General features: G+C 40.8%; 1 protein-coding gene across 1 annotated transcript in view; it reads right to left on the bottom strand.

Moving 5' to 3' along the window:
* The window catches only part of LOC139161032 (cation channel sperm-associated auxiliary subunit beta-like), a 155240-nt gene that overhangs the window by 5449 nt on the left and 135239 nt on the right, over positions 1-14552 (bottom strand). Inside the window, exons 24-25 of the mRNA XM_070739673.1 lie at positions 13520-13620; positions 11743-11817 (exon numbers count right to left, since the gene is read on the bottom strand). Of these exons, the coding sequence (XP_070595774.1) occupies positions 11743-11817; positions 13520-13620 (176 nt within the window). The remainder of the gene's footprint in view (positions 1-11742; positions 11818-13519; positions 13621-14552) is intronic.

The raw sequence follows: 14552 nt of genomic DNA, 5'->3' as shown, positions 1-14552 counted from the left end.
AACAAATTAAAAGTTGCAGTCAATATAACTTTGAAAATGCCAACAAACCTAGCAAATGGTTAGCTAATAAACTCAAAAAACAAAAACAAAAGAAACTCATAAACTGCCTTAAGACAACAAATGGGGAAATATGCCATGACTTGGAAAGGAAAAAACAGATTGCTAGTGAATTTTACAGTAAGCTCTATGATAATCCTGAAAATATAGCTAACATTGAACATGACCAAAAAATACAAGAAATTTTAGAACAGGCTAACCTCCCTAAAGTACCCCAGGAAATGATAGACACAATAAATAAGCCAATTACTGACATAGAATTAAAAGAAGCAATTAAAGGACAGAAAAATAATAAAGCCCAGGGCCCTGACGGCCTCCCACCCGAGTTCTATAAAGACCTCCCCAAAGAAATGGAAAAGGCCCTGCTAGAAATTTTAAATGAAGCCTTAGATAGAGGCATAATTCCAACATCCTGGACAGAAGCAAACCTAGCGCTAATATTAAAAAAAGATACGGACCCTACATAGCTAATTATCGCCCTATCTCTCTTCTAAACGCCGATTATAAAATTTTTAGCTCCATCCTAGCTAGCAGAATTAAAGGATTCCTAAACCAATTCATACATTCAGATCAAAACGGCTTCCTCCCCGGGAGACAGTTAAAGAATAATATCAGAATAGTATTGGACACCCTGGAATACTACGAAGCCCATAGTGAAAAACAAGTGGCATTAATATTTCTCGACGCTCAGAAGGCTTTTGATAACGTGTCCTGGAAATTTATATTCAAACAACTTGAATATATGGAATTTGGCCCTAAATTCATAAACGCAATAAAAGCCATCTATACAGACCAATCAGCATATATCATCCTCAATGGAGATATATCGACAAAAATTTCCCTTCACAAAGGAACGAGACAAGGGTGTCCACTGTCCCCACTACTGTTTATCCTAACATTAGAAGTTCTAACCAGAATCATTAGAAAAAAGGAGGATATAAAAGGGCTAAAATGCAAAAATGAAACTTACAAGCTACAAGCTTTCGCGGACGACCTGGTATTTATCATTGAAGAACATTTAGTATCAGGACCCAAACTACTGGCTGTCCTAGAAGAATATGGCACAGCAGCAGGTCTTAAAATAAATAAAACTAAAACTCAAATCTTAACCAAAAATATGAGAGAACCGCAGAAAGCTATCTTAACAGCCAAACTTGATATCCAAATAGTTTAAAAAATCCAATATCTAGGCATTAATTTGACAAATAAAGTGTCCAGTTTAAAAGAAAACAACTACAATAAACTAATAGATAAAATACAACTTGACTTGTTGAAATGGAAAAATTTACAACTCTCCTTACTTGGGAGGATCGCGGCTATAAAACTTAGCATCTTGCCCAAAATATTGTTCCTATTCCAAACAATCCCAATTCAATTGAAACAGGAATTCTTTATAAAATTGAACAAAATTACTAGTAACTTCATTTGGCAGAACAAGCGTCCTCGAATTCGCTTAAAATACCTACAGGATAGAAAAGATGAAGGAGGTCTGGCACTCCCAATTTGTTAAGACTATTATATTGCCGCTTCACTAACTTGGATGAGAGAATGGATGAGCCTATCTAACACCATATTACTTAGTTTAGAAGGTCCCGACCTTCACTTAGGATGGCACTACTATCTTTGGGATGAGAAGCCGAGGACCCATAAATATTTTACCAACCATCTGATTAGGAAATCTTTAATACTTACCTGGAAAAAAATTAAGTTTAAACTTTACAAAGGAATCCCTATATGGTATGCTCCATTAGAAGCATATGTGCATCCTAATTTCCATTAAAAAAACAATATAATAAGGTACAAGGATATATTAAATTCCAATGGGGAAATTAGATCAAGAATAGAATTGGAAAATTTCGGTCAAAAAACGGAGTGGTGGGAATACTTACATATACAAACTAAATTTAACAAGGACAAAGGTAACCCTGGAATAATCAAAAATGCCCCGTTAGACAAACTATGTACAGAAGCCCAAGAACAATTAATTAAAAAATTCTATTGCTACCTAAACTATAACGAATTGGATAATATTAACACAAAAATTAATGTTAAACAATGGAATATGGATTTCAAAAAAGAAATTAAAGAAGAGGAGTGGCAAACACTCTGGAGCAGAAACTATAAATTGACTATTGTCACATCCTATAAAGAGAATTTAGTTAAAATGTTTTACAGGTGGCATATTACCCCGATTAAATTAACAAAACTAAATAATAAACTTTCATCTTATTGTTGGAAGTGTCACCAAGAAATAGGCACCTACTTCCATTTATGGTGGCAATGCTCAAAAGCTAAAATTTATTGGAATAAAATTGGAACTTGGATAGATGAAATACTTAATCTGACAATAGAAAAAACCCCTGAATGTTTTCTTTTGGGCATTATTAGACAAAAATTACCTAAATCCCAAATACATTTAATTGTCCACTTAACAACAGCAGCCAGACTAACCTTTGCGCAGTGGTGGAAGAATGAGGAGATACCTTCAAATGAGGCAATAATAAAAAAAATTACATACTGCGCAGAGATGACGAAATTAACTATAATAGTAAGAAACGAAACTATGGATACATTTAATAACTGTTGGGATCCTTTTTATAATTGGATAGGAAAAAAGAGTGAGAATAACACGCCATAAGAATGATATGTTAGATATAAGCACGACCAGTTACAAATCTGGTACATAGCTATTTTATATTTAATATAATATTAAGAGACTTTATATATATACTGACAGTATCTTTACTATCGTTTTCTAAAATCTCTTTAACTTGATTAACTCAACACCTGCACTAACCAATCTTGATAAATAAACCGAACCATGGTAACAAGCTAATGAAATAAGAAACAGTTCTCGTTCTCAGTACAGCTCCCCCGGACATTCGCCAACCTTTTACCCTTTCTATCCTTTCTACGTTCTCTGTTCTTTCTATCTTTTTCCTTCTTTCTCTCTACCCTCTCCCTATCTACTTCCTCCCCTCCCCTTTTCTAGCTTTCAATTTGTACCTTGTCAATCGACACGCCATTCGATCGTTTTCGATTGTTACGATCATTGTTTTATGTTTTGTATATTATGTTATATTTTGTATTATTTGTATAATAAAAAAAAAGAAAAAAAGAAGAAGATCCAGTAGTTGCATCCCCTGTGTTCACTTGACCACACTCTATGACAATTTGCAATGCTCTGTGGTCAAATGAACACATTTTGTAATCATTTTATAAAAGGTCATGTAACTAATCATTTTATACCCAGCTTAAGTTACGATAGTGATGTACAGGTTCCATTACAGATCTAACTTGAAGTTATACATATATTATAAGAGCTGAATAAATGGATGGATGGATGGTTGAATATCAATAAATCAGTCAATCAGTGACAAAGTCTTGCAATGTTATATTTGAATTCCTTAATGGCATGTTTGCATAACTTGCTTAAATTCTAGAAAGAAACAAGTAGGGGCTCAGCCTTGTGGGCCATCCCTTGTAATTCTCAGTAGAACTATGTCTATATGGAAGGAAATATAAATTAGGATACCTCAAGATTCTTTCTTAGGGCCAATGCTCTTCAACATCTTCATAAACAATTTAGATGAGGGAATAGAAAGTAAACTCATCAAATTTGCAGATGACACCAAACTAAGGGGAATGGTCAAGATAGGCTCAAGATCCGAAAGGATCTTGACAGACCTGAACACTGGGCCCAGCCAACAAAATGCAATTCAGTACTGAGGAAAGTATTGTAACCTGGCAGGCAGATCAGGAGCACAGCACTTCAGGAAGGCAGACTGCAGAGCAGAGATTGGGCGTCGCAGGGTGAGCAAGCAGCAACTGGGGTGTAGGCAAGGCGTAGGTAAGGCAAGGTGTCAGTGAAGCAAGTGCCCATGTGACAAAGGGGAACAACTTTCTTCCTCTTTGTTCCCCTTTAGGCCAAGGGTGGGGTATGTCGGCTGGAAACACCACATGATGGAAAAGCAGCAAGCAGGTGATTGACTGTACATTGGCGGCAGGGGCATGGGGACAGGACTGGTTTGGGGGTGTGGCCAGCCAGCTGTTGTTACCGGTATGGCAACCACCTGCTGCCCACTGACCCCTCTTAGTACTCTCTGCCCCCACCCTTGCCTCTTATCTTCCCCTCTAAGTCATCCTACCACCCCAGAGGGGTTGGTACTGCCCACTTTGGGAACCACTGTGCTAGACTAATCTTATTGCATTCTTTGATAAAGTGATAAAATTAGTGGACCAGAAGAATACTGTTGATATAATTTATGCTCCATGTTGTGAATGCTCCAACACTGGAAGTTATAAATAAGATGTTGGATAATAATTTGTCTGAAGTGGTGTAGGGTTTCCTGCATGGGCAGGGGGTTGAACTTGAAGACCTCCAAGGTCCCTTCCAACTCTGTTATTATTCTATTCTATTCTATTCTATTCTATTCTATTCTATTCTCACACGAACTATTAGTACTGTTATACACTGCCTTGGTATGACCAGTCTTAGCATCCTTTCCTGGTTCCTGCAATATAATATGATACTGAGATTCTAGAAAGACTGTAAAGAAGAACAACTAAGATGATTAGGGGGCTGGAAGCTGAAAAATATCATGAATTTTTGTAGCAATTGGGTATATCTAGTCTAACAAAGAGAAGGACTAAGGGTAACATGATAGCAGTCTTCCAATATCTGAGAGGATGTCACAAGACATTCTCCCCTTAGAGGGGACTGAGCCTATTCTCCAAAGCACTTGAGAGCAAGACAAGAAGTAACAGAGGAAACCTATCAAAGACAGAACCAAAATTTCCTGTCTGTGAGTACAATTAATCAGAGGAATGACTTGACCCTAAAAGTTGTGGATGTTCAAACACTGGGTTTTTAAAAGAGGAAATTCCACAGCCATTTATTGGGAATGGGACCTCATGCTTAAGCAGGAGGTTGGATTAGAAGACCTCCAAGGTCCCTTCCAACTCTGTTCTTCTATTTTCTGTGTATTTCTGTTACAACAAAAATATAAATCTTTGAAGCAGGAAAGGTCCCACTTGAGTTTGTGTTCTATCAATATTCATTTGTAGAAATGTTTTCACTAGATATATTGTTATGGGGTATTGAATCGCCATAGATTCAATAATAGACAAAGAGTATCGCTAGGTGAAAAAAGCCAAAGGCCTTACTTTATTAGTGAAGAGGCCATGAAGCCAAAAGAACCAAAAGAAGCAAAAGAACTAACTTATCCTAATTTATCCTAACTAAGCCTAAACCTATCCTAAATGTATACATATACTAACTTATTAAACCTAACTTATTTCACACAGCACCCTTTTATAACTCTCTGTTCTCTATGACATAATGCAGCTAATAGACATGCACAGTTCTTCATGGTGTTGTAATCCATGAGCCTGCCAACATCATAGATAAGGCTGCAGGTATATGATAGATGTTATAGGAAACTTGTGAGAAGCTAGGTAAAAGAATGTGCTAATGGTGCCGGCCAGAACTCCCCATCTTTTCTCCTGATCTCATTCAAACCTGTCTGTTCCTGAGAACATGAACTTTCCCTGAACCTTCCAATTGCAAAGCCTTAGCAAACCTCATGCTAACTTATGCTAACAGTATAATGGGAAGTAATAAATATTCCATGTGGGGTTTCCGGCATACCTGGGCATGCCCATCCATATGACCTTTGACCTTCATAAGGAATACTACAGTAGACAATATCATTTAAATTTCTTGAAGATAGGATTGTTGTTGATTATATCTCTACTAATATACAATTATTGTATATAAATAATTTTTGCCAATGTAATTATTCTCAGCTTTTACATTCCACCACTTTACCCAAGTAGCGTCTGACCAAGGGGACCCCTTCCAATGTACTAAATATTCTAACTGACCTCTATACATTCTGGAGTCTAAAATTTTCTTCACCTCATAATGAGTTTCTCCTTATATGACTAAAGGAGGAGGGGATGCTTGGGTTTGTAGCTTTAAGCTTGATCCAATCACTGGTTTTAATAAACTGCAATGAAACACAGGATGAATCTTTCCCAATATTCTAGGTAATTCAAGCTGAACCCTGACTGAGTTGATAATCTTAACTATCAGGAAAGGACCCCAAAACCTTGGCCCTAGCTTTTTGGTGGCCATTCTCAACCGGATATATTTGGTAGACAAGAAAACTTTATACCCCACTTAGAAAAAAGGCTGGAGCAATCGGGGTTTGTCTACTTGCTTCTTGTATGCTTTTGCCACTTCCGCTAGTGCTTTCTTGGTGTTTTCAACTCTTTTTTCAGTGTCTCCATTCACTCCTTTAAAAACATCAAAGTGGGGTTCTCTCTGGGTAATTCAAGCATAGGAACAAATTCACAGTGCTGGAAACCTGAAAAGGGCTTAGTTCAATTCTGCCATGGACAGTATTGTTATATGCTATCTCTGCAAATGGTAGCAACTCTGACCAATTGTCCTGCTGATAATCCACATAACAATGGATGCATTGTTTGACTAGTGCAGTCACATATTTGGATGCCCCATTCGTACTTGGATGAAAAGCCGAGCTGAGTCTTTGTGTGGATCCAATCACCCTCAGGAACTCTCTCCAGACCTTGGCTGTGAATTGTACCCCTTGGTTGGAGATGACTCTCTTTGGGATGCCATGTAGGTGGTAGATGTGTTGAGAAATAGTTTTGCTAGTTTCTTGGCCGATGGTAAACCTGAGCAAGAGATGAAGTGGGCTTGCTTGAAAAACAAATCGATGACCATCCAAATAACTGTTTCCGTTGCTGTCTGGGAGTTCTATGATGAGGTCCATAGTGATCTCCTCCCAGGGTTTGCTGGGATTGTCCATTTGCTGCAATAGTCTCAAGTTGGCAGGTATATATAATTTGCATTCCTTCTAGGCCAAGCCTTCCCTCATGGTCAAAATTTCTTTGTTGTCATTGAGCCAGAAGTCAACTAGGCAGAGCCACTTTCAATCTTGTGGTCCATTTGTCCTGGCTAGGAGCACCCAGTCATCTGGCTTGGCCTCGGATGATAGCTTGTGTTGCTGTCTCCTCCTGCTGAGGGGGGATGATGGCATGCACCTCCTATTCCTTTTAGCTGTCAAAGCGTCTGCCAGTAAGTTCTTTGAAACCAGGATGTGTTTCAGTTTGAATTTAAATCTTCTGAAGTATTGTGCCCAGCGGACTTGTTTTGGTCTTTTGGGTGTTTTCAAGGCTTCAAGGTTTTTATGATCTGTCCATACCTTGAATGGCACCTTACCCCCCTTCTAGGAATTGTCTCCACATAAGCAATGCCCAACAAACTCCACAAGCTTCTTTCTCCCAAATGGTCCACCTCCTTTGGATGCCTGTGAGATTCTTTGAAATTAAGCACACGGCAGGAGTTGGCCCTCTTTGGTTTTCTGCAATAGCACTGCTGCTACTGCTACATTGCTGGCATTGGACTGAATCATAATTCATAATTGCTGTTTTGGGTTGGGATGCTGCAAAATAGGTTCTCGGGCAAAGAGCCACTTTAGCTTTTCAAATGCTTTTTGACATTCCATTGTTCACCCAATAGACTGGTTAAACTTTGGTTTTGTTGGGGATTGACCTGTCTTTAGCAGTTCAGTTAGTGGCAGTGCCACCTCTGCAAAAGAGGACATTGTCGATAGACATTCACGAAGCCCAAAAAACTTTGTAGTTGCTTGCCGCTGCATGGGGATTGCCAGTCTAGCACCACTTTCACTTTTCCTGGATCCATCTCTATCCCTTCACTGGTAATGCGATATCTCAGATTGTCTAATGAGGTTCTGTGGAATTCGCATTTAGATAGTTTTGTGTACAGCTTGGCAGCCAGAAGTTTTTCTAGGATTTGCCGCACTAATTTCATATGTTCCTCCAGGGTTTCACTGAAGATGAGAATGTCATCCAAATAAATGAGTATCCCCTTGTACAGTTGTGGGTGGAGTACATCATTTATGAATTGTATAAAGACCATGGGGGCCCCTTCAAGTCCAAACAGCATGACACTGAATTGAAAACTCTTCAGGGAACAGTTAAAGGTGGTCTTCCACTCATCTCCTTCTCTAATGCATATGTGGTAGTATGCTTCTCTGAAATCTGAATATCTTGCCTTATGACTAGATGGTTCAGCAAGTCCTTCATGAGAGGGAGGTGGTACGTGTTTTGGACACACATGGTGTTGATCCCATGGAAATCCACACATAATCTCACCCCATCATCTTTCTTCTCTTTGAAGAGAATAAAGACTACAACTCTCGATTTGGTCAGTTGGAAGAAGCCCCATTCTAGGTTGGCATTGATGTATCTTCTTAGCTTCTCTATCTCTTCAGGGGTCATGGAGGACATATTTAGTTTTGCGAGCTCCAACTCTATGCGGTTTGTGAGGTGGGAGATAATTTCAATCTTCCTCACTGAAGACTCCTCTGAGGTCACAGTATTCTACTGGCACCTGCTGGGTGCCTAGAAGTTTAGCCTCAGCTGCAGGGGCTGCCAGCTGAGGCTGATCTGGCCTGAGAGGTTTGGCTTCCTTCAGATGGTCCTTAAGTAACTTTTGGGGTAACAGCATGATGCTGATAGTTAGCTTTCGGTAGCTGTCTTCCCAGTTCCCATATCTGGCATTGTAAGTTTGGCTTTGATGACAGAGAGTGGAGGGGTTTCTTCTCTTGGTGACCCCCCAGCCTCATTGGAATGGGGAGGAAAACCTTCTAGTTGTTGGGTAAGACAACTTCTCTCAGGGGGTTTTGGGGTCCCTTTCCATGCTCCAAAGTGTGGTGCCTGGCCTGACTACATTGATAGCACTTTACTGCTATAATTGCTGCAAAGGGAGGAGGCATGGCTTCCTTCTTTTGGGATCAGTGGCCCAAAGTTCACCTGGCTGGCCTCTCAGCTGGAGTCTTTTTCAGAGGGTGGGTTTTATGGTCCAATATGATGGCCATGGTGTACCAAACCTAGATCCTGTCCAGAACCCCTTGAATGCTGCAAGATTTCTTCAGCTCTAGGTCTAGGGCAGTGATGGCGAACATTTTTTGCTTCACGTACCAAAAGTGTGTATGTGAGTACACAAGCATGTGTGTACCTGCCATACCCTACCCCATGGAGGGACCCTCCCTGTGCTGCCCCCTGAACATATGCAAAACTCCCTCTTCCCCTCATGCATGTGCGCAGGACTCACTGAAGCCTGAGATGGTGAAAAAAATAGGCAAACCAGAAGTTCAGAAAAACAGACTTCCAGTTTGCCCATTGAGCTGTTTTTTGCACTCCAGAGGCTTCAGGGAAGCGTTCTGAAACCCCAGAGTGTGAAAAACAGCACAACAGGCAAACCAGAGGCCTGTTTTTCTGAACTTCTGGTTTGTCAGTTGGGCTGTTTTTTGCACTCCAAGATTTTAGGGAAGTTTCCCTGAAGCCTCTGGAAGGCAAATGACATTCCCCAAGGCCGAAAATCAGCTGGCATGTAGGTTCACCATCACTGGTCTAGGGCTTCTTTAAACATGTGGACTAAGAGCTGTTCAGGCAAGTCCCGTAGCTTCCTTGCCTCCCTTCCGAATTCCCACACTAATTCTCTGGCTAGGCAACCTGCCTGCTTCAGCCCTTAGATTTGCTCTTCAGCTTCCACTTGTTGGGCTATGTTATTGAATCAGACCCTCATCAGGCGGGTGAACTCATCAGCCTCTTTGAGTTCTGGGGACATTTCTGTTAGTATGCCTTGGTACAAAACCTTCAACACACATTAAGCAGAATTGTTGAGGTGTAGGTAATGTGGGTTAGCCAGACAATGACTCAGACTTAGTATCAATATTGTTGATTTTGTATATTTGTAAATAATAATAGTGTTGTATGTGCATTGATACTAAGTCTGAGTCAAACCATACAGCAAATATATCTCTAACAGAGTAACTCCCCCCCAAAGGGAACGGTACTGGCGCCCACTTATGGCCAACCAGTAATATTTACTTAAAGGTACAGTCTTTATATTTTACAAACCAACATTGTAATTTACTGTATGGCAACACCCAAGTAGGTTACGTTTCATCATGGAGCTCTGCCACCCATTCAGTTGCTTCCCCCTCATTCATCCCCGCAGATATTGCCATGATTAGTTCTTGATCCAAAGGGTATTGGTTCCCAAACTAATCAATGCATGTCCAGACTTGGTTTAGAAAGTAGACTAGTTTCCCAGGGTCCCCATCAAATGTCGCTTGAAACCAAGGGAGCTGCGCAGAGGCCAGTTGGCAGGTGGCTTAAACTTGCACATCTGGTTGGATGATAACTTGTGGCTGGGGACCCCCCTGTTGAACCTCCATCTGCTGTGGTTGTTGTGCTAGTCCTGTTGGCTTGAGGCTGCCCTTGCACCTGCAGTTGAGCTTGTGTGGCAGGGCCAACCATCAGGGGGCTGAACTGTGCCAAATGCCAGCATGGGGGCTAATTGCTGCTGGGTGTCAAGTGCCTGTTGGCATTATGCCCATTCCATGCCTGGGAAGAAAGCCCACCCTGGTGGGGCTTGATTCAGCAGTGTAAGTTGAGCCTCAGTTGATGGCCTGGGATTGGCATCCCCCATGCACTTTGCTGCCAGGCCAAGCGTCCTCCGAATCCGGGCTATTGGGCCATCAGCACTTCAGGGCAGAGGGATGCCCATGTATGCTTCGCCACAATGGTGAGACTCATGGGGGGCTCACTCTTTGTGGTATGGAAGGAGATTGAGTTCCCACTCCAGTGGGCTAAGGGGTTTCACCCTGAGAAGGAGAACATTCCATTTGGTTGCCTTGGAGCCCAAGCAGGGGTTAGTCCAACTTACGCTATCCGAATTGGTCGGTGAGCCTCATTAGTGATTGGCTACGTGATGGCCACTGGAACCTTTCATCTTTGGAGCATCCAGTTGGCATAAACTTCAGTAGCCTCCACTTGTGGGTCGAGGCTGAACCTGCACCCAGGTATGGCTCCCACAGCTGTCCTCTGGGAGAATGTAGCCCTCCGGCTGCACCGACAGAGGCTTGTTCCAGTTGAGATATGAGCTCAGGGATTGGTTGTTTGTGCTGACCCCGCAACTGGTCTCTGCAGCCTCTTCAGCTTCCACCATGACTTGGGAAAGTGAGCATATGGTATTGATGTGAACATGCCATTAGTCATCTACTAGCTTCTGCATGTCTTGCTTCTCTTTCTCCATCTTCCCTGAGTCTTTACACTGCCCATTGCCGGGTCAGCGCTGGGACTCAGGGCCCTGAAGAGCACCCTGAGGATTCGGGGTAGCTGGATAATTTTTAACAGAGATTAGGGTTAATGTCAGGTTTCCAAATAGCATTCAAAATTAAATCAGAGTCCAATGGAAAGTATTCCTCAATGCCCCAATTCATTAACAAAGCCATGTTGGTACATCTGGGTGAATCCAGAATCTGGAGTCCCTCGAGTTTCACCACCCAGTTGAAAGTTCAAGCCCTTGCCCCCGGACCCACGATTCCATCACGTTGTCCAATCATCAATTGGACAATGTGATGTTCAACTATGAGCCCAACCATCTCCTTCCGTGCAGGTGCAGAGACAAAGGTTGACCTTGGTTTTCTAGAAAGAATTTGTTATGGCTTTGAAATGGCTTTGGCCTGACAATTATTCTATATATTTCAGATTTGTTTCACATTCTTCTATATTTCAGTACTGTGAAAAATATACCTGAAATTCATCAAATAAATTGCAAAATACCTGAAATTCATCAAATAACTTGCAAAAGGAGACTCCTGGAATAATGGATACTCTAAAATGGAAAAGTTCAGATCCCTGTTAAAAAGAAACCTTTTTTTATTAGGGCATAGTAACATTTCTTTTGCTACGAATAGATTTTCTAACATTGCTTAATCTGCTAAAATTATTGTTATTTTGAAGGACATTTTGAAATGTCTGTGGGAATTTTCAGTCATCCAGGTTATGGTTATCCCAGAGGTGCTTTTCCAAAAGGCAACTGGACTTTCTTTTTTTTTCTTTTTGAAAACTGATTCTCCAGCATTCAAACAGAATAAAAAAACCTTATTGAATGGGAAGCAAAATATTTTCAATGCAAAAAACTTGAACAATGTTTAACTATCTTTTGGAAAAGCACCTTTGGGACATGTTTTCTCTATTAGTATTTTGCTTTAATTCCAAAGGGGGATTTTCTGCTCTAAATGGTTTTAGACAGGTGTCTTTATTTTTACAGATGGATGGGGATTTAAGTGCATGCTACATTTCTGATCTATCCATCTGTCTATCTAGGCCCATAATGGTGAGCCTATGGCATGCATGCCACAGCTTGCATGCAGAACCATCTCTTTGCAGGCATGCTAACCACCACCCAGCTCAGTTCCACCATGCATGTGTGCACACCTCCTGCTGGCCAACTGATATTTGGGTCTCTGCTGTGCATGCATGGGGAATGAGATGTATGAGGCAGATGCATGTGCTTGCGTGGGGGGTCACAGACATATGTGTATGAGGCAGGGGAACGCAAGGAGGGGCTGTGTGCCTCCTATGTCTATTTTTGGTCCTAGGAGGCTACAGGGAAGCCTACTAGGTCCCAAACTGGGCACGGGGGTGTTTCATGTGTGCATACACGAGGAAGGGGGAACATGGGGGGGTCATATGCACATGGTGGCTGAATGTGAAGGGTCGTGTCACATGCATTGCATTATGGGTGCTGGCATACGTGCGTGCTATTGCGCACGTGCTTTCAGCATTCAATGACAAAAAGGTTAGCTATCACTGGTGTAGGCCAATTCTACCTTCTTACAATGTTCATAAATATGAATATCATTGAAAAGTTTTTTATTTTCATTTGGAAATTACTAAAATTAGAAAACAATGTGAAAATATTTGTCCGGAATTATTTAATGCAATGTGTATACTAACTAATCGTAGTTCGTTCAACAAGTCATAGATAGCAAAATCATGCAATTTTAACAAATCTGATTTAAGATTTATCCCCTTTGAGATACAAGTATTCAATTTAAGATATATTTGGTAGAGTAATAATTACATTAGGATGGAAAAAATCTCTCTTTGATGCCAAAACAAAGATTTTCTCTACAGTTAAAATTGCAAATTCTTTGATTGGTCATTTTACCAAAAGCTTGACCAAGAAGAAAGCTTTGCCTATCTGTGGCCTTGTGATGCCAATGACATTTACATTTTCCCCAGACTGACACTAGTAAATAATCTTTTCAACCTATTTGCCTTGCTGGATTTTCTTTGTGTCAGGCAGTTCTTTTAGTTGCATTGGATGGGGGAAGAGAGGTTACAAATGTAGTTTTTACTTGGGCTGCAAAAACCTGGATGAATGGCTACCTGACATGTACCACCTCACTGCCCTCTAATGATCATTCAGAATCTTGGAGACAAGATATGGTAGTCTTAAATCAGAATGGGGTAGGATGCAAAATATGGTATGCCAGATTGTTGCAACACTTTCGGCTTTCTATTCAAAATATGTATTGTATAAGAAACTTACAGTTATTGATATAGTTAGCCCCTCTGGATTATACAACTTGGTCTTGATCTGCTTCTCCAAGTACGTCCTTAGTTTTCTCAAACTTGGTGTTTCGCGGGAACCTGAATAGAATAGAATAGAACAGACTAGAATAGAATTTTATTGGCCAAGTGTGACTGGACACACAAGGAATTTGTCTTGGTGCATATGCTCTCAGTATACAGTACATATATACACATAGTATACATATCTGAAACCAAAGACCTGTATCCAGTGAAGGGCTACCAATTTTTTTACTACCACACTGTGGGCATGGTTTATGCATTTTCTTTCAACATCTTTCAGTGCAAATTGGGTGCTCTTGGGTGGAGCTCCATTTTCACTACCCCACTGTGTTCCCTCCCATACGGGCAGTAGCCCACTCTTGCCTGTATCCCACCAACCAAACCTCCAACAATCATCAATCAAAACTGTCCAAACCACCAATCTACCACCAACCAAGATCAACCAACCTTAAACCACATTTCAGTTCACAGAGGCTGAGGCAGGGACTCTGAGGCTTAGTGAGAGAAGGAAGGTACTGTAAAAGCCATTTTCTATTTCTGTTGTTTGAATTCAAAGGGGCTGGTGAGAAACTAGAATCATATAGTAATAATAAATTCAGGCGTAGTGTGTTTGAGACTGTGATTCTATTTTACTTCAAAATTACTAGCTTAGTTCAGTGTTATACTTGTTTTATAGCTGCGTAAAATTTAAAATTTTTAATTACAGGAGTTGTTGATTTTCTTGGTAAGTACTTGTTTTTCAATAAATTGTTAAGATGTCTGGCTTGGTGTAGTGTATGGTTGTTGTGTTCCGTAATAAAAAAAAGAGGATGCATTTTCTTGTGGATGACTCGACTGTTAGAGGTGTTGATTTGGGACAGAGTAAGGATGTGTTGAGGCTGATGAAGTGTCTCCCAGGGGCCACTGCCAGCAGGGACAGGAAGCGGATTACAAATATTGTGAAGGCTGTAAGTAAAGATAATAACGTTGATATGGTGGTGCATCATGGC

This window comes from Erythrolamprus reginae, chromosome 1 (assembly GCF_031021105.1).
Source record: "Erythrolamprus reginae isolate rEryReg1 chromosome 1, rEryReg1.hap1, whole genome shotgun sequence".
NCBI classification, from domain to species: domain Eukaryota; kingdom Metazoa; phylum Chordata; class Lepidosauria; order Squamata; family Dipsadidae; genus Erythrolamprus; species Erythrolamprus reginae.
The sequence above is the reverse complement of the archived record's forward strand: the minus strand, read 5'-3'. Positions and strand labels throughout refer to the sequence as shown.